The 15,482-nt window shown below is 34.3% G+C and overlaps 1 protein-coding gene and 1 pseudogene across 1 annotated transcript; both read right to left on the reverse strand.

The window, feature by feature from the left end:
- Positions 1-748: 748 nt before the first annotated feature.
- On the reverse strand, positions 749-5,765 carry LOC142622107 (ATP sulfurylase 2-like). The gene is made up of 5 exons (XM_075795536.1): positions 5,051-5,765; positions 3,538-3,943; positions 2,916-3,176; positions 1,750-1,836; positions 749-1,177 (listed from the first exon to the last, which is right to left on the reverse strand). Exons 1-5 carry the CDS (start codon positions 5,608-5,610, stop codon positions 1,040-1,042), a joined length of 1,452 nt encoding a protein of 483 aa, XP_075651651.1. The 5' UTR covers positions 5,611-5,765; the 3' UTR covers positions 749-1,039.
- Positions 5,766-7,433: 1,668 nt separating this feature from the next.
- LOC142609409 (uncharacterized) lies at positions 7,434-14,095 on the reverse strand (annotated as a pseudogene).
- Between the last annotated feature and the right edge of the window lie 1,387 nt (positions 14,096-15,482).

The raw sequence follows: 15,482 nt of genomic DNA on the forward strand, positions 1-15,482 counted from the left end.
CCCATTAACACAACCCTTTATTAAAAGATATATAATTTTTAATATCTTTTATATTAAATATGTGACAAAACAGCAAAAGCTAGCTTATTTGAAAAATTAAATAAATAAAACTTTTTGCCTTTACCCAACCGACACATCGCCATATTGGGATGGACTCGAAGCTTTCTTTGACCCAAGCTTTCAGTCGTTGGGTTGGAGACAGTTCATTGATCCAACTCAAACCAACTTCTCATCCTTTGGTTTTTTTGGTGTCGAAGATCATATTAAGTTAACGAAGTGTTTATAAAGCAAAATAAACATTTCAAGAATGTTACGGAAGCCATAAATTATTGACAGTCAGTTTCCATATTTAATGTCAATGCTTTTGAATTTTTTAAATCTAATTTTTACTACTTTAGCTTCATGTGCCAGCAATGGAGTTTCATTGCAGAATCAATGCCTAGTCAAAGTTCAGCTTTATAGCCTAGTGGTAGTGTCACCCTCTGTGCTGCCTGGTTTATGGGGTTTGAACCTCATCTCTCCACTATTTCATACTCAATACACAAAACTTTCACTTCTGGGAGGAGTCATGTGCCTTACCTCCCAATTTGTTTGGAGAGACTCACAACCTATCACTTTTGGCCCAAACTTGGTATACACTCGGGCTGGAGTAGAGCATCAATAGTTGTATACCCCAGCATCCAAAAACCAATATCAGTAGGCAGTCAATTTGATTAGAGAATCTCACTTTTCTAGCAGCACTACAGCGAGCAATAAAAGTTTCTTTCGGCCTATATAAAATTTCTAGAGGAATTAAATACATTACATGCATATCAACCATGCCCTACTTAGAAAATGAAGCCCAACACCAACAGTCAAAGAGGAGTTTACAAGCACACTTAGCACAGATCATTCTCAATCGGGCATCTTATGGGTGCTAATAAGAAATAGTGCTCCATAGTCTCTACTATTACATCCTCCCGCAACTTGCCGTTTATACCCAAAAGATAAAGAAAGAACAAAAGGAAAAAAATTAATGCCCAAAACTCTGGTATAGATCTTAACTAGTCAACACGGCTTGCTGCTGCAATGCCTCTTCAGCTTGCAAGCTCTCATAATATTTGACGAGGACATTCCATCCCGCAGGGCACATAAAACCATCAGGGGGGTTCTCACCAGTCCTTGCATAAGTTCGCATCTGAAACAACACAATAAATCCACTAAATAAGATAAATATAACATGAGTTTCCCAATAGCCATAAAAGCATATCTTACACAACCTTCACGAACATATCCTAGGAAAGCTACGAGGAAAAACTGAAGAGAACCTAGGACGAAAAAGATTTTTAGGTTTTTCCTTCTAAATTTTCCTTCCTACGTCAAAGACACTTATGATGACATAAACTGAATTTTTTCAAATAGATTTTCATAATAGATGATAACCACAGAAGAGTTTTGTTAGAATAATCAGATAAATCACCAGTTACCATAAGTCTCTGAAACCTATATCCTTGTTATGCCAAAGCATTAACATTGTCACCCCAACTACAAAATGTGCCAAATTGTAGATTTATTATGCTAAAGATGCAGGTAGCTCAGTTTCTGAATGACAGCCCAATATAATTTACCCAGGTACACAGAAAATCTAAGTTTTACTAAAAAGTTAAGGTTTAACTATTTAAATCACACTGTTATTCTAAAAATCTCCTTCCAGATCCATGGAGCTCGAGGTGTTTCACTGGGAATCAGAAAATGAGATACAGCTCCTACCTTGGTTCCGGAGATGAAGAGGAAATCTTTAGCACGTGAAGGTTCAAAAAATGCCATCTTCTTTTCCACAGTGTCATAGGCTGCCACCTGCAGTTTATAAGGAAGAAAGTACATTATGAGGGAGAACACAACAGAGCTCATTCACCTCCCATATAACATAACAGACCCAGAAAAAGCAATTACACCTATGGTAATGTAGAGCTACAAGTACTTGAGTAATTTATGCAGAGTTATGACATGATCAGACATATCTAATTGATAGAAAAATATGCAGGGCTCTCTCATCAGCAAAGTGTAATTGTCTGGAAGTAATCTGCGATTCTGCATACTCTGTGTTGTGATGGAATGAATCATAATGTGTGGGTCTCAGAAGGTTAAGTACTTTAAACCCCCTTTTGACCATACCAATCAGCAACAGCAGAGCCTATTTGCCATCAGCTTTTTTGTTTAGCTTTAAAGTTTATTTGCATTTATACAGCTTTTTAAAACCTCACACTTTCTAGGTACAACCATACTTTAACCAACTTTCAGTGGGAGGGAAAAAATTCAGCAAAAATCCAAATAAGTTGGTGCCAATATTCAGCTTCAGATATTTCCAAACCTGTGATGGTATGTACTGCATTTGTATCTTTCAAGTATCTTTTGAAATGTAAAAACATTTAATTAAAGAGAATACCAAAAGAAGGAAAGAATGGAAGTGGTAGAGATTGAAAGCCACACAAAAACTTCTTTAGGAACTCCTTTGAGCTTGCTGGTAGGAAGTCCCATGCTCTCCAACTTTTTGTGGTATATACAAAGATGGACCATTTCCATAAGTTCCCAAATTAGTTTGAAGAGATATTTATTAAAAATAACAGCACAATATGCAGTTGTTAGCAGTACACCACATTCATTCTCATCACTCAAGGAAATCAAGCAAAAATACTCATTAAACTTTGATAACTAATAAGAAAAAACTGCCTAGGGACCCAAGGTAGAAAATTAATTAAGACTATCAAGATTACTTCATATCACAATCAACCCTGAACAGAAAGCAGAGTTTTGATGTAACGAAGGCATAGAATTGCAAATAAAGGGTAATAAAGATAATGCAAAACGTGAAGAGATAGAAATAAGCAATAGAGCTTCAACAGAACAGCGTAAAAGCAAAGCATACTGTGACTTACCCTGAATGGCAAAATATTTAGCTTCTCCAGGCCAGGAGCCATGCTTAAGACCTTTTTCCCATGATCAGGGTCATATAAATCCCTCTTCTCAGTCGGGTGACCCATACCTGCAGGGTCACGACCAACAATGTAAAAATTGGCACCTGCATTTATCCTTGCTTTGGCATGCCACTGCACTTCAGTTGGACCAGCATAATGCATAGGTGATGGAAATATGGCTACAATAGTAGTCTCAGGGTCAAGAATTCCGTCTTCTAGGACCTGAGAAGAAAAAAAACTGTGAGCAAAATTTTACATTTTGGAGACTTAAAAATGAATTGATTAGCTTTCATTTATGGAGTACTTGAACACAAAATTTGGATATGCAATGATCACTTTTCAATTTTCATCACCAAAACAATGATAAAATTTCAATAAAAAAAAGGGGGAGCATTTTCTGAAATTATCAAATGATTTCATTTAGTTCTAATGAGTTTATTTACTGAAAAGCTATGGCCCATGCAACAGAAATTAGACTTATTACAGAGTTATGGAAACAAGCAGAATGGTATCACTTTAATAGCAGAGTAACTGCCAAACTTGATATTATTCAATGTTATACAAGAAGAGCCAAGCAGATAACCTTGCTATGTTGATCCATCCGAACATCCAAGGGCACATCATCTGCCTTTGTGAAACCTCCCAAAGGATGCAGTAATAGAATAGGGTTCTTGTATCCCATTTCCAAAAGTCGCTTGCGTGTGTCATTCATTAACAAAGCATGCCCATTATGCACAGGGTTCCTTAATTGGAAAGCAAAAACTGCATCAGCCTGACGCCTATCAAATTCCTTCCGGAGTTGTTGAGGCGAGAGCCTGTAGTGATCAAGCCCATCATTATATTTGATAGGATTCAAAACTTCCAAATCTCCACCAACCAACCAATTTCCAGCTGGTGTAATAACCTCCTCAACATATGGCAATCCTGGAGTAGTTGTACCCCAAGTTCTAGCTATTCTTTCTTCTTTGTTATGCTTGTATATTTCAATACTGCAAAAGAATTATTATTAGAAAAGCTTAGGATGACAGTCAATAAACTGAGCTACATACTCATTTATAGCTCCAGTTAAATACTCAAGTACAAAGCAACAATACTATATTGCAAAGAAAAATTCAAAAGTGCCAACTAAAACCCAAGATTTGGCCAGTCAAACCCAATATGATCCTTATTTACTATCAAAAAAAAAAATATGATCCTTATTCACATGAGCAAGAATCATGGGCATAGAGAGAGAGGGAGAGATCGGGGAAATTGATAACATGTTTAATTCTTTCTTTTGTCCTGGAAACCCCAGCCATACTCAGTAAATGTCATGCCCCAGCCCAAAATGAGTTAGTTTCTGTAGAACACACCAGGTAGAACCCATGGACAAGTAAGAGTGACCATCGGCATCTTCATTCTCATTGATAATTACTAGTTATGCCAAAATTTTAAGCTGTTAGAAATGATGAATTTAATCACTTAACCATTATTCTAACACTCATGACCAAGATCACGCACACAATTATGAAAGAACAAGATCACGCACACAATTATGAAAGAACAAAGGTTCATTTTAAAATATGAAAAATACTCTACAGCATCATATAAATTTTGGGGTTTTCTCCGTATACTTATTCATTCAAGATTTAAATGTAGTTATAAATCCACTGAGCTCAGCCAACTCAAATGCATCAAACTTCAGCCAACTCTAACTACACGTCCTTACGAAACTTCAGCTAGAAAATAACATATTAACATCTCTCATTCGTATACATGTCCCTAGACAGAGACATTAAACAAAATTAAAACAACAACAACAACAACAACTAAATAAACAATTCAAATTTTATAATAAAAAATAAAAGACCCCCTTTGACTTACATTGTCAAAATTCTCCTCATTTTCTATTGCAGTACCTAACAATCTTCTCTTGAAATCCCAAACAAACATGTAAAACGTCACAAACATGCTCTCTCCTTAATTTACATATAGTTTAACAAATAACAAAGACTATTCCTTCAGTTAATACCGGAATCAAAGACAAAACTTCAATTAAAGTATTCAAATATACATATAAAATAGATTCTCCAAATCGAAATTCGAAAACGACTAACCTCCGAAGAATACCGACCAAATCTCCATTAGGACCAACCAACCCCACATTTGGAGACGACCCAATTCGAGTTTTGGTGTCATCATCAATAGCCAAAACAATTGGAAGCGACATGTTGACTAAGGAACCACTTTCCATTCTCAAGCAATTGAAATGCAAACTCTGCAAATACTCACTCTCTCTCATGAACCCTCTCAAAGGGCTGGCCCACCCTTCGCTAATCACATGGACCCACTCAACATCAATCTTGGTAAGCCTCACCTGAGGCAATGCCTCAGCCTCTAACTTCTTCTTTGCACGCTCTCTCTCTGGCACCACAAGATCCACAAGGGCCCCGCCATCTGGGTCAATCAGAGAGCTCTTGATCGAAGATGAATGTGATGGAACATGCATTGTGGTGGTGCGTTTGTTGTACGAGGTGGTGGAGATCAATGAGTTGGAACGGTAAATGGGTTTGGTTCGAATTCTTCTTGTGTAAAACTCGGTCTTGTTGTTGATGTTGGTTTGGCCAAGATTGAGGTTGAGTTGGTTGGTGATGTGTAGTTTAACTGTGAGAGACATGATTGTAGGAGTTTTGGGTTGGCTTTGAGAATAGGGAAGTGAAGAAGTTAGAGACAGAGAGAGAGATCCGAGTGATTTGGGAAACTGTACCTGCGGCTCTAAATTTAGTGAACATTTTTCTTAGTTTTTGACAAGAGAGAAAGAGCAGCGAGAATCCACACGTTTCTTTATGTTGTTTAAGTCTGGCTTTTCAGTTTGTGGATGGAACTTGGCTACTAGTCTTTGTAACATGTTGGGGACCAAAGTTTGTTGTTTTCAGGTTTTGAGTGTAGTTTGTGGTCAATCAAGGCAACTCAAAGTTGAAACCAACAGAATCCTCAAAAAAAACAAAAAAGGGTTGAAACCAACAGAGAGCCTTGGACTTGCTCTTGCACTTTGCACATTCTGATGGGTTGTTATATGAAGAGCCCAGGCCCTGATATATAATTAAGAAGTTTGTTTTAAAGATTAAAAAAATAAAAATCTCTTTTTTAATGCCAAAAAAAAAATATCTCTTGGGTGCCTCATATTGATGATATTATTATGTCAGCTTTGAAACTGCTTATTTTTAGTATTTTATTATTTTATTTGCATATGCTAGACAAAATGTGAAAAGCTAACTTATTTTTTAAAAAATGAACGTTAAATTATTTGAAATAAAGTTGAGATAAAAAAAAAATAGTGTGGTATCCACATACAAGAGATAATTTAAGTAAATAACTAACTTATAATCGGTTGTCAAATGTGCACAGTGCAAAAGTGCGCCCATTAAAATATAATTTTACAATAATTTTTCTTTATTTTTATAAGGATAAAAAATTGTGTGGGATCCACAAACAATAGATAATTTAAGAAAAAAAAAACTTATAATGTTGTCAAGCACACATAGTGCAAAAGTAGACTTGTTAAAATAGAATTTTACAATATTTTTTCTTTATTTTTATAAGGATAAAAAAAATAGTGTGGGATTCGCAAACAGTAAGTACTTTAAGCAACAATCTAACTTATAACCAGTTGTCAAATGCACACATTAGTGCAAAGGTGCACTCGTTAAAGTAGAATTTTACAACAATTTTTGCCTATGTACAAAGTTGAGCTACTTTAGGTTTATAGTCAATTTTTTATTAAGTTTTACCATCTTTCAATATAGGCGGGATCCATTTGAAACCTCTTTAACATTACTAGCCTCTGAGCACGCGCATGCATTACTAGCCTCTGAGCACGCGCTCATGCGCGTGCTCAGAGACTCTTCTATTTTTTGGGTAATGGTTAATTTAGAGCATTTATTATAATTTGGGATTACTACATTTTTCAATCATAAAAAAAACCTAGGGATGTGATGAGTATTATGCGTTAGCAGGTGAAATAATCTTTCATCACACCCCTAGGTTTTTTTTGTGATCGGGAAATGTAGTAATTTCAAATTATAATAAATGCTCTAAATTAACCGTTACCCAAAAAATAAAAGAGCCTCTGAGCACGTGCGTGAGCGCGTGCTCAGAGGCTAGTATCCGTAACTATTATCCATTTTTGCCAATTTTATTTATGCAGTAATCAACGTGTTATTGATTGAAAGATGATGCAATAATTTAGTATTAACCTTTAGGGGGAGGAAAAAAATATCATCTGAATAAATCTTATAAATAGTGCATATATTGAAAAAGCATAATAAAATTGTAACAATAAAACTACTTACAAAATACATGTGATGACTTTTACAAAAGCTATTATGAAGAAGTTGATGGATCAATGTAGAAAACTGAAATATTTACATCAGGTAAAACTGTAAAATAATGCACTACATCTGAAACATGGAATAGGTGAACTTATTAATATTATGCTGGCTATGGCGGAGAAGTTGGTGGAGCAATGCTATTTGATCCACATTCTAATTGCTTTCCAGCAGAATTTGCCATAAACCTATGGTACAAAATGTGTTAGTTTGTGTTATTAATAGAGACTTTAAAACGTACATAATAATAATAAGCACAATAAATATCAAGCATAAACTTGTAAAATGAAATATTTGATGTATGTGATGATATTGCATAGCTCCATGTATGTGACATGGTCTACTTCAGCTTGGGACTTGAAGAACTATCATTTAATTACCAAAAATTTAAAAAAAAAATTTATATAGTCAACTATGTAATAGAGTTTTTTTTTTTTTTTTTTTAAGTAGACGTGGTAATGATTTGTACTTGCTTTATTATCTCATTGTCCTTTACTCTCATTTTCTGTTTTTCTTTACTATTTTGGGTCTTGAAAATTGCATCGTCCTTGATTTTTTTTCTTCGTATCTTTTTTTTTCTCATGGATGTTGGAAACCACATTGTTCTTGATTTTCATTCTCCGTTTGTCTCTGTTGGCATGAGTGTTAGAGATCACATCGTCCTTCATTTTTCCTTTGTCTTTATTCCTATGGATGTTGCGCCCCTCATTGCTCTTCTTGACATTGATTTGTTGTTTGTCTTTGTTTATGGAACTTCAAAATGAAGAAATTTTTTTTTTTTTTTTTGTATATTAAGACTATCAATTACTTATTTTCCTAGTTTAAAAAATACCGTAACAAACCTTTCCAATTCTTGTGACTCTAAAACTCGTTTCACTTCTTTCCAAAGCTCTTTCTTGTCAGCTCGAATAGTGAATCTCCAACCAGGTGAATAAATTGCCAATTTGCGAACCTAACCCATACGCAGCATGACATTTTTAATATTAATTTTGATAAAACAATAGAAAGGGATGCTGATTAAAGATATCATTAAAAAGAAATATACCTTGTTATCAATGGCCTCCATGTTTAATAATGATTGATCATCCTTCCAATCCTCCCAATGAATAGTAGGAACAGCATGCACTCCATTATTTAGCATAATGGACTCGATCCTCACATTTGAGTTGGGCATCCTTCCTATTACCAATTAATTGTATACATAAAAAAGATCAAGAAATAAAATATTAAAACGTAGACCGCATAACCATTAAAATTTGTAAATTATTAAAATAAATTTATATGTAATACAGTTCTTTCCAATTGTTAATTAATACCTATGATGAAGGGAACAAAACATCTTTATACACAATATTTCTTGTGTGAACACCTTCCTCCTTAGGTATTGTTCCTTTTTGCACCAATAGTTTTGTGGTGGATTGGGAGACTCCCCTTGACAATGCCACATATAATTGGCCATGACTAAAAACATGATCAGGAAGATAAATTCCAACAGTTGGAATTGTCTGACCTTGCGCTTTGTTTATTATAAGTGCAAAGCTTAAACGTACAGGAAATTGTCGTCTGATCATTACAAATGGCAAGTGTACATTTTCTGTTGTCTTCAAAGGGATTCTTGGCAAGAAAACACGTGTACCCGCATATTGTCCAGTCAAAATTTCAGCGTCAAGTACGTTGTTAAAACATCCACGGCATATCAATCTTGTACCATTACATAATCTGGCTTTTGGATCTATATTGCGCAGCAACATAATTGGAGCACCCTTTTTTAGCCTTAATATATGTGGTGGTAAACCCCCTGGAGATATAGAATTTAGGAATTCTTGTTGATATAGATGATTATTATCTCCTTCAACCTCATCAAAAGAATGTAACGTAAACTCATCTCCTGGGAACTGAGAAATTATCTTTGCATTAAGCTGTTCAACATCATCATTTATAGGTGTTAGCAAAGCCCTATCAACCATATACCTTGCATCATTGGCATGTTCTTACAAACTTGGAAAAACTTGATCAATCAAGTTGTATATAGAATGCTGACCCTCCCATTGCATTGCCATTGAAGGGGGTAGTTTAATCAAATCATTCATTATAAATGGTTCATTCCCATCACCAATGTGTTATATATACTCAGCAAACTCTTCATCTTTGATAGATCTCATATTCTGCTTCAAATGTAACACTTTGACATTTTTCCATAATGGGGACTTGACTATGCATGCATCAATCATTTCTGCCTTTGTATCCTTTGGAACAACCGGAAGTACTTGACGAAAATCTCCACCCAAAATTAGCACCTTCCCACCAAAAGGTAAATTTATTTCCATAATATCTTTAAATGTTCTATCTAAAGATTCGAGTGCACGTCGATTTACCATTGGGGCTTCATCCCAAATAATTATGGTGGCACGTCTAATAAGTTCAGCTAAGTCTGATTATTTACTTATTGAGCAAGTAGATGAAGCATTGGGAGTTAAAGGAATCTTAAACCTGGAATGCGCTGTTCCTCCACCAGGGAGTGATGTTGCTGCTATGCCAGATGTAGCTGTGGCAATTGCAATGTGACCTGCTTTTCTCAAGGTTGCTAATATTGTGTGATACAAAAATGTTTTCCCAGTTCCCCCTGGCCCATCGACGAAGAATATCATGCTTTCCTTACGATCAATAACTGTCATGATTTTCTCATATGCAACTCTCTGGTTGTTATTCAACTTTCAATTAAAGTGAGTTCTTCATCTACATTAGGAACAAATAGCTCATCTTGAATGAGTCTTGGTACAGCTGAATCATTGTCACATTCTCCAGTTGATATCGGCAAATCATACTCTGTAATATGCTTTCCATGTTGCAAGAGTAACGCCCCTAAATCATTGAGAAGTTTATTTGTACGACGTGTCTCTGTTGTAATGGGTAATCTTCTACCATATATGGGTAAAACTCATTCCACAATTCTCTAACTCATTCCACAATTCTCTTACTCCAGTTGGTAGACAAAATACCAATATTGTTGCAAACAATCTTCTTAAAGCTGACGGCATTCGAATGTCTCTTGCCTCAAGCAGACATTGTCATATGCTGTTATTATTCTCTAGTAAACCCCTTTGTTCAGCTGCTTGCTTAAAAGTTGGATAGGTTATCCCATTGATAGTCAATAAATTATCAAATCCTGTTGGCCCTTTGACATGATTAAGAAAAACACGTAGATTGAACTTCTCTCCATCAAATGGTGAAACAGTATATATCTTGCCCACTACTTTTTTATAAGATCTTCTTCGTGTCCATATATTGTTTTTATAATCCCAACAATAATGCTCAGGAAACTCTCTATATAGATAATTTTGTGCATCATGATCAATCATATTCATATAAAAAAATTTAGTGAGCATTGTCTTTTTACTTCGCTCCAAAACATTAGCAATAGGTTCATATGGTCTAAAGCATACCTGTTGTCTATCTGGAAGATGAATTTGCAAACGAAAAACGGCAGGGTACATTTGATACATAAGAAAAGAAAATATCTTCCAACATGCCTCTAGAGCATATACCCATCTTGTATCAATGTATGTTGGACCTCATCATAATTTAGCCCTGGCCTAACTTCCATAGAGACACGATCTGGCCCTTTATACACATATTTATATAAGTACTTGACACTCTTGATACTGCAACATATTTTAACATTAATATGGCAATTATATTTCAGCAGTAACCAAGGATTATATGGAACAACCCAAGTGTTGTCTACCATAATCCTGCAATGATCATTCAGTGGCACAGGATTATTAGTATCATATCGTTTGTAAACAGGATATGAGTCATTGCCTTGGTAGATTTCTGGTGAGAAAGGCTTTGGGTATCCTTTTTTACATCGCCCATTTTTCATGCACGATGATCTTGGATTTTGTACTCCGCAAGGGCCATGTATCATATGCTTCAGTACAGCTTTATGTAATTGAGGTTGTTCCTCCTTACACGGTATTTCTGCCTTAACAACCCGATCGTAATCCTCTGGATTATGAAATTTATCATCTTCATCGAGAATTATAAGCATGTGTGCATATGGTAAACCCCTTTTTTGGAACTCAAAGACCTGCATGTATACAATAACTCTTCCAAGAACCCCCTTGACCACGATATCATCTTTCAATTCTTCAAATTTCGATTTGAAAACTCTTGCAAGCAAGTCTAGACGATCTTGTGCTGTTTGTGCAGGTAAAAGCTCATTTTGGATATCTTCCTATCCTGGATTGCACGTCATTGTGATAAATAAATCTGGCTTCCCAAACTTTTGAACCAATGACATTGCATCCTGAAATCGTTGGATCATGTCGCACGGGCTTCTCACAAATGATGAAGGTAGAATGGTTCTATGTCCAACATTTTCTATATATAAGATGGAAAAGTTGAGCCATTAATAAATATTGATCCTAATTCGCCATTAATAAAGTAATGTAAATTTCAAATGTAAAGTTTTCATTACCAGTATCACTCTCTCCTTCATTGAAAGCATCTTGTAGGCCTTGGTACAGATCTGCCCTAATAGAATCTTGATTGTGCCCAAACCACCTAAGCTTGTGTGTTTCAATTTTTACATAATTATCAACAACATACTGTTGGGAAAGGCTTCCTCCAAACCAAATCATTGATAGAGTATCGTCGCGAATCTTCGACATTAGTAAAAATAGATGTAGGTTCAGTTAGTTTATAATGTAAGCGGCATTTTGCAGTAATAGATTGAAAATAATAAAACTGTTACCTGAAAGATGTATGCATAATAATCGCGACATGACACTTTATTTCTATTAGCGTCACGTATGTTGATATCCCATCCATATGTTCCGAATGGAAAAAGTATTGGGTACTGCAATAGATCATAAAATCCTGTTGTATCTTGAATATTGATCAAATTACCACCAAAGGTTTGAACCAAAATTTCTCTGCCACTTAGATGACCAGCTTCTTCTCCTTCTACAATAATAGCTGCCATTTGGGAAGCACTGGGAAGGCAATATTGAGGTTGGTTTAGAGGTTGTTCTTTAATAAGGAGTATACATTGATGTAAATTTGGACTTCGAGATAGTTGACGAAATTTCTCCACAAATGGATTGTGCATGTCTAAGATCATTTGAATAAGTCGCACAATATCTTCATGAGCTTCTACAGATTGAGACATTCTGCGTTGTATTTCAAGATCGGTGTCGTAGATATACAATTGTAGATGCTACACACTTAGAGGTGTATGTGGTAAAAGACTACCAATTCTATGATAGATGGCACCTTGGGCACGAAATGTATATATTCCTCGACTATTTGAGGCCACGCTTGCATCCACGTGTACACCCATTGAGGTAAATGCAAACATGTTATTGTAAAACCGTATATATTGCTTGAAATGTCTGCCCCGTGGTGTTTTCTCACAAATGAGCTCTATAAATTCAGGACAAATTGGTATATTGGGGAAGGATATTTTTCCATCCTTGCAACACATCAAGGATGTCTCTTGATGGAACAAACGGGCATTACAAAAGTGACATGTCTTTGGTTGTGGTAGTTGGTACCTAATAGTCTCCATACCTTCTTTAAAATCCTTTGCACAATTGTATCTGCCTTGCATACAATTTATTACATGTGCAGTACCGTTAAATGTGTTGTCAACACCTAATTTTTATTTTGAGGAAAAAATTAGTGATAAAGAGTGTTATGATAGTTGTGAAAGAAAATATTAAAATTGTACCAAATATTATGTTGTGAAATAAGCAAAATATTAATAATGTTTTGAATATGCAGCTTATTAACAAATAATAAAATTGATAATGATAAGCATGTAAATTGAAATGAAAATGGTGACATTGAGTGACGAACCTTGTTCTCTGTAGCCATCCCCATGATTTTGATAATTTATATTTTCAACTTCTTCAGTTCTTTCTACAGCTGCAATGTGATTATAGAAAAATGCTGAATTGGTGTGATTATATATAAAAACAATGATGAAAGCTCTATAGAAGGATATAAACATAAAAATAAAAATAAAAATGGTGACATTGAGTAATAAACCTTGTTCTCTGTAGGCATCCCCTTGGTTTTGCTCAACAATATTTTCAACTCCTTCAATTCTTTTTGTAACTACAATGTAATTATATAAAAAGCTCAACTGGTTTAATTATATATAAAAAATAATGGTGAAAGCTTTATAAATATATTATATAAAACTTACCATTATTAACATCATAATTTATATGACTTGCTCCAGCCTCAAAGTCATTTGTCATTATAGTTGGATAGGTTGGAAGGAGACCTAAATTTAATATTATAAACATTAATTTAGTAATTTTGTATACATTGACATACAACTAACATGCCAAAAACTATGGATTTTCTCAAAATAATAAGATTCCAAGCAATGAAGAATGTTTAAAGATATAAAACTATAATCTCACCACTGACTTCTATCATAGCCCTATGCTTAACTGGCATATTGCATGCCAAGTTACGGATATGTGTAAGACGACAACTTCGTCCAGCCTCATGATTAGGCAGTATTAGTGATGGGTTTGTTGATGTTGAATTAGAATGTACATCTTCTTCATTCAAATTTGTTGGGCCTCCCACTAAAATGTGACCACCACCCAAAGTTTGTTGTCTTTGTCTTGCATAATTGGCATGACGTCTTGCCAATCGAATATTTCTGCTTTCATTGTCTTCTCTTTGTATTCTCAAGCGAACGTAATATCTCCATTGTTCTCGACGACGTTCTATGTCATCGGTATTTACCATCGCTGTATTTTGTGAACTCATTTCTACATAGAATTAAATTAAATTTATAGTGGTCGTTGCGCATACATACACAATAATGAATAGATTTTTCCTTGTCACAAATAGGGTGTATTAAAACCTCAATAAAGTGAACTAATTTTGCACAAATTAATCACATGTAAGAATTGTAATAATATGTGTAATTGTAATAAATTTTTAGTAAAATAGGAGAAATGAGTTACACTTCTTAAAATTATTAAATTATTATTTTAGGTATAAGTTTTGAGAATATGTTTAAATTTAGGTTATGATTTGTTAGATCAATATGACGAAAACAAAACCATGCCATTTTGGTTAATTTGGATGAGAAAATAATGTGTCTATTTGTAACTTTGTGTGTCTGTGTGTAAGTGTAAGAGAGAGAAGAAGTGGCTTAGTGAGTTTAGAAGTTGAGAGTTGTGGAGGTGATGAGGAAGATGAAAGTCTTTAAGGGTATTTAAAGGATTTGAATGTACATTTAATTTCTCACTTTACCGGATATAAATATAATATCAAATAAATATGCAAAGAGGCACCGAAGTTTGAAAAGAAAAATATTGTTGTTTTACGTTAAAACTTTTTTAATCTCTTGTTTACTAAAGTGCCCTTAATTATCCATAAAAAAAATACCCTTAATTACGTGGGACATACTAATACATGGCTTGCGTTCTTGGATTGAGATTTTGATGCTTCTACTAATTTTTACATTAATGAGTATCTAATGAGTTTTAAATTGACAGACTATCATTATCAATACTTATATTGTATTTTATAAGATACGTAACATTTTCTCTGGAATAGTAAATTAATAAGATTTTTGTTAAAGGAAATGTTCCTAAAAAGATCCTAAAATTTAGTAACTATCCATCCACATTTCTGGTGTTGTTGATGTTGTTCTTTTTTTCAAATTTTATGTATGATAGTTATCATTTTTTGTTTAATCCTATAATGTAGTTTTTTTAATCCTAAAATTTAGGCATTTACTACACATTCATAACATAAGTAAATAAAAGCTTAAATTGAAATTTTTATGGCAAGAGATAGACGTTAATAATACTATAATAATACTAAAATTAGGATAGAATAATATCAAATAAATATGCAAAGAGGCGCGGAAGTTTGAAAAAACAAATATTGTTGTTTTACGTTAAAACTTTTTTAATCTCTTGTTTACTTAAGTGCCCTTAATTATCCATAAAAAAAATACCCTTAATTACGTGGGACATACTGATACATGGCTTGCATTTTTGGATTAGGATTTGGATGCTTCTACTAATTTTTACAAAAACTTAGTATTCCTATTGGGTTTTTGTTAAACCACCTTTAATATTAATACTTTATAGTATTTTTTTTTTCTTCTCAACAAACA

This window comes from Castanea sativa, chromosome 1 (genome assembly GCF_040712315.1).
Source record: "Castanea sativa cultivar Marrone di Chiusa Pesio chromosome 1, ASM4071231v1".
Taxonomy (NCBI): domain Eukaryota; kingdom Viridiplantae; phylum Streptophyta; class Magnoliopsida; order Fagales; family Fagaceae; genus Castanea; species Castanea sativa.

Excerpts from the sequence above, each read along its gene's own strand:
- LOC142622107 (XM_075795536.1), bottom strand. The coding sequence starts at position 5,610 with ATGTCTCTCACAGTTAAACTACACATCACCAACCAACTCAACCTCAAT. Across the intron at positions 3,944-5,050 it reads TTGGTCGGTATTCTTCGGAG|TATTGAAATATACAAGCATA; the intron begins GTTAGTCGTTTT and ends ATTCTTTTGCAG. Across the intron at positions 1,178-1,749 it reads TCTTCATCTCCGGAACCAAG|ATGCGAACTTATGCAAGGAC; the intron begins GTAGGAGCTGTA and ends GTGTTGTTTCAG.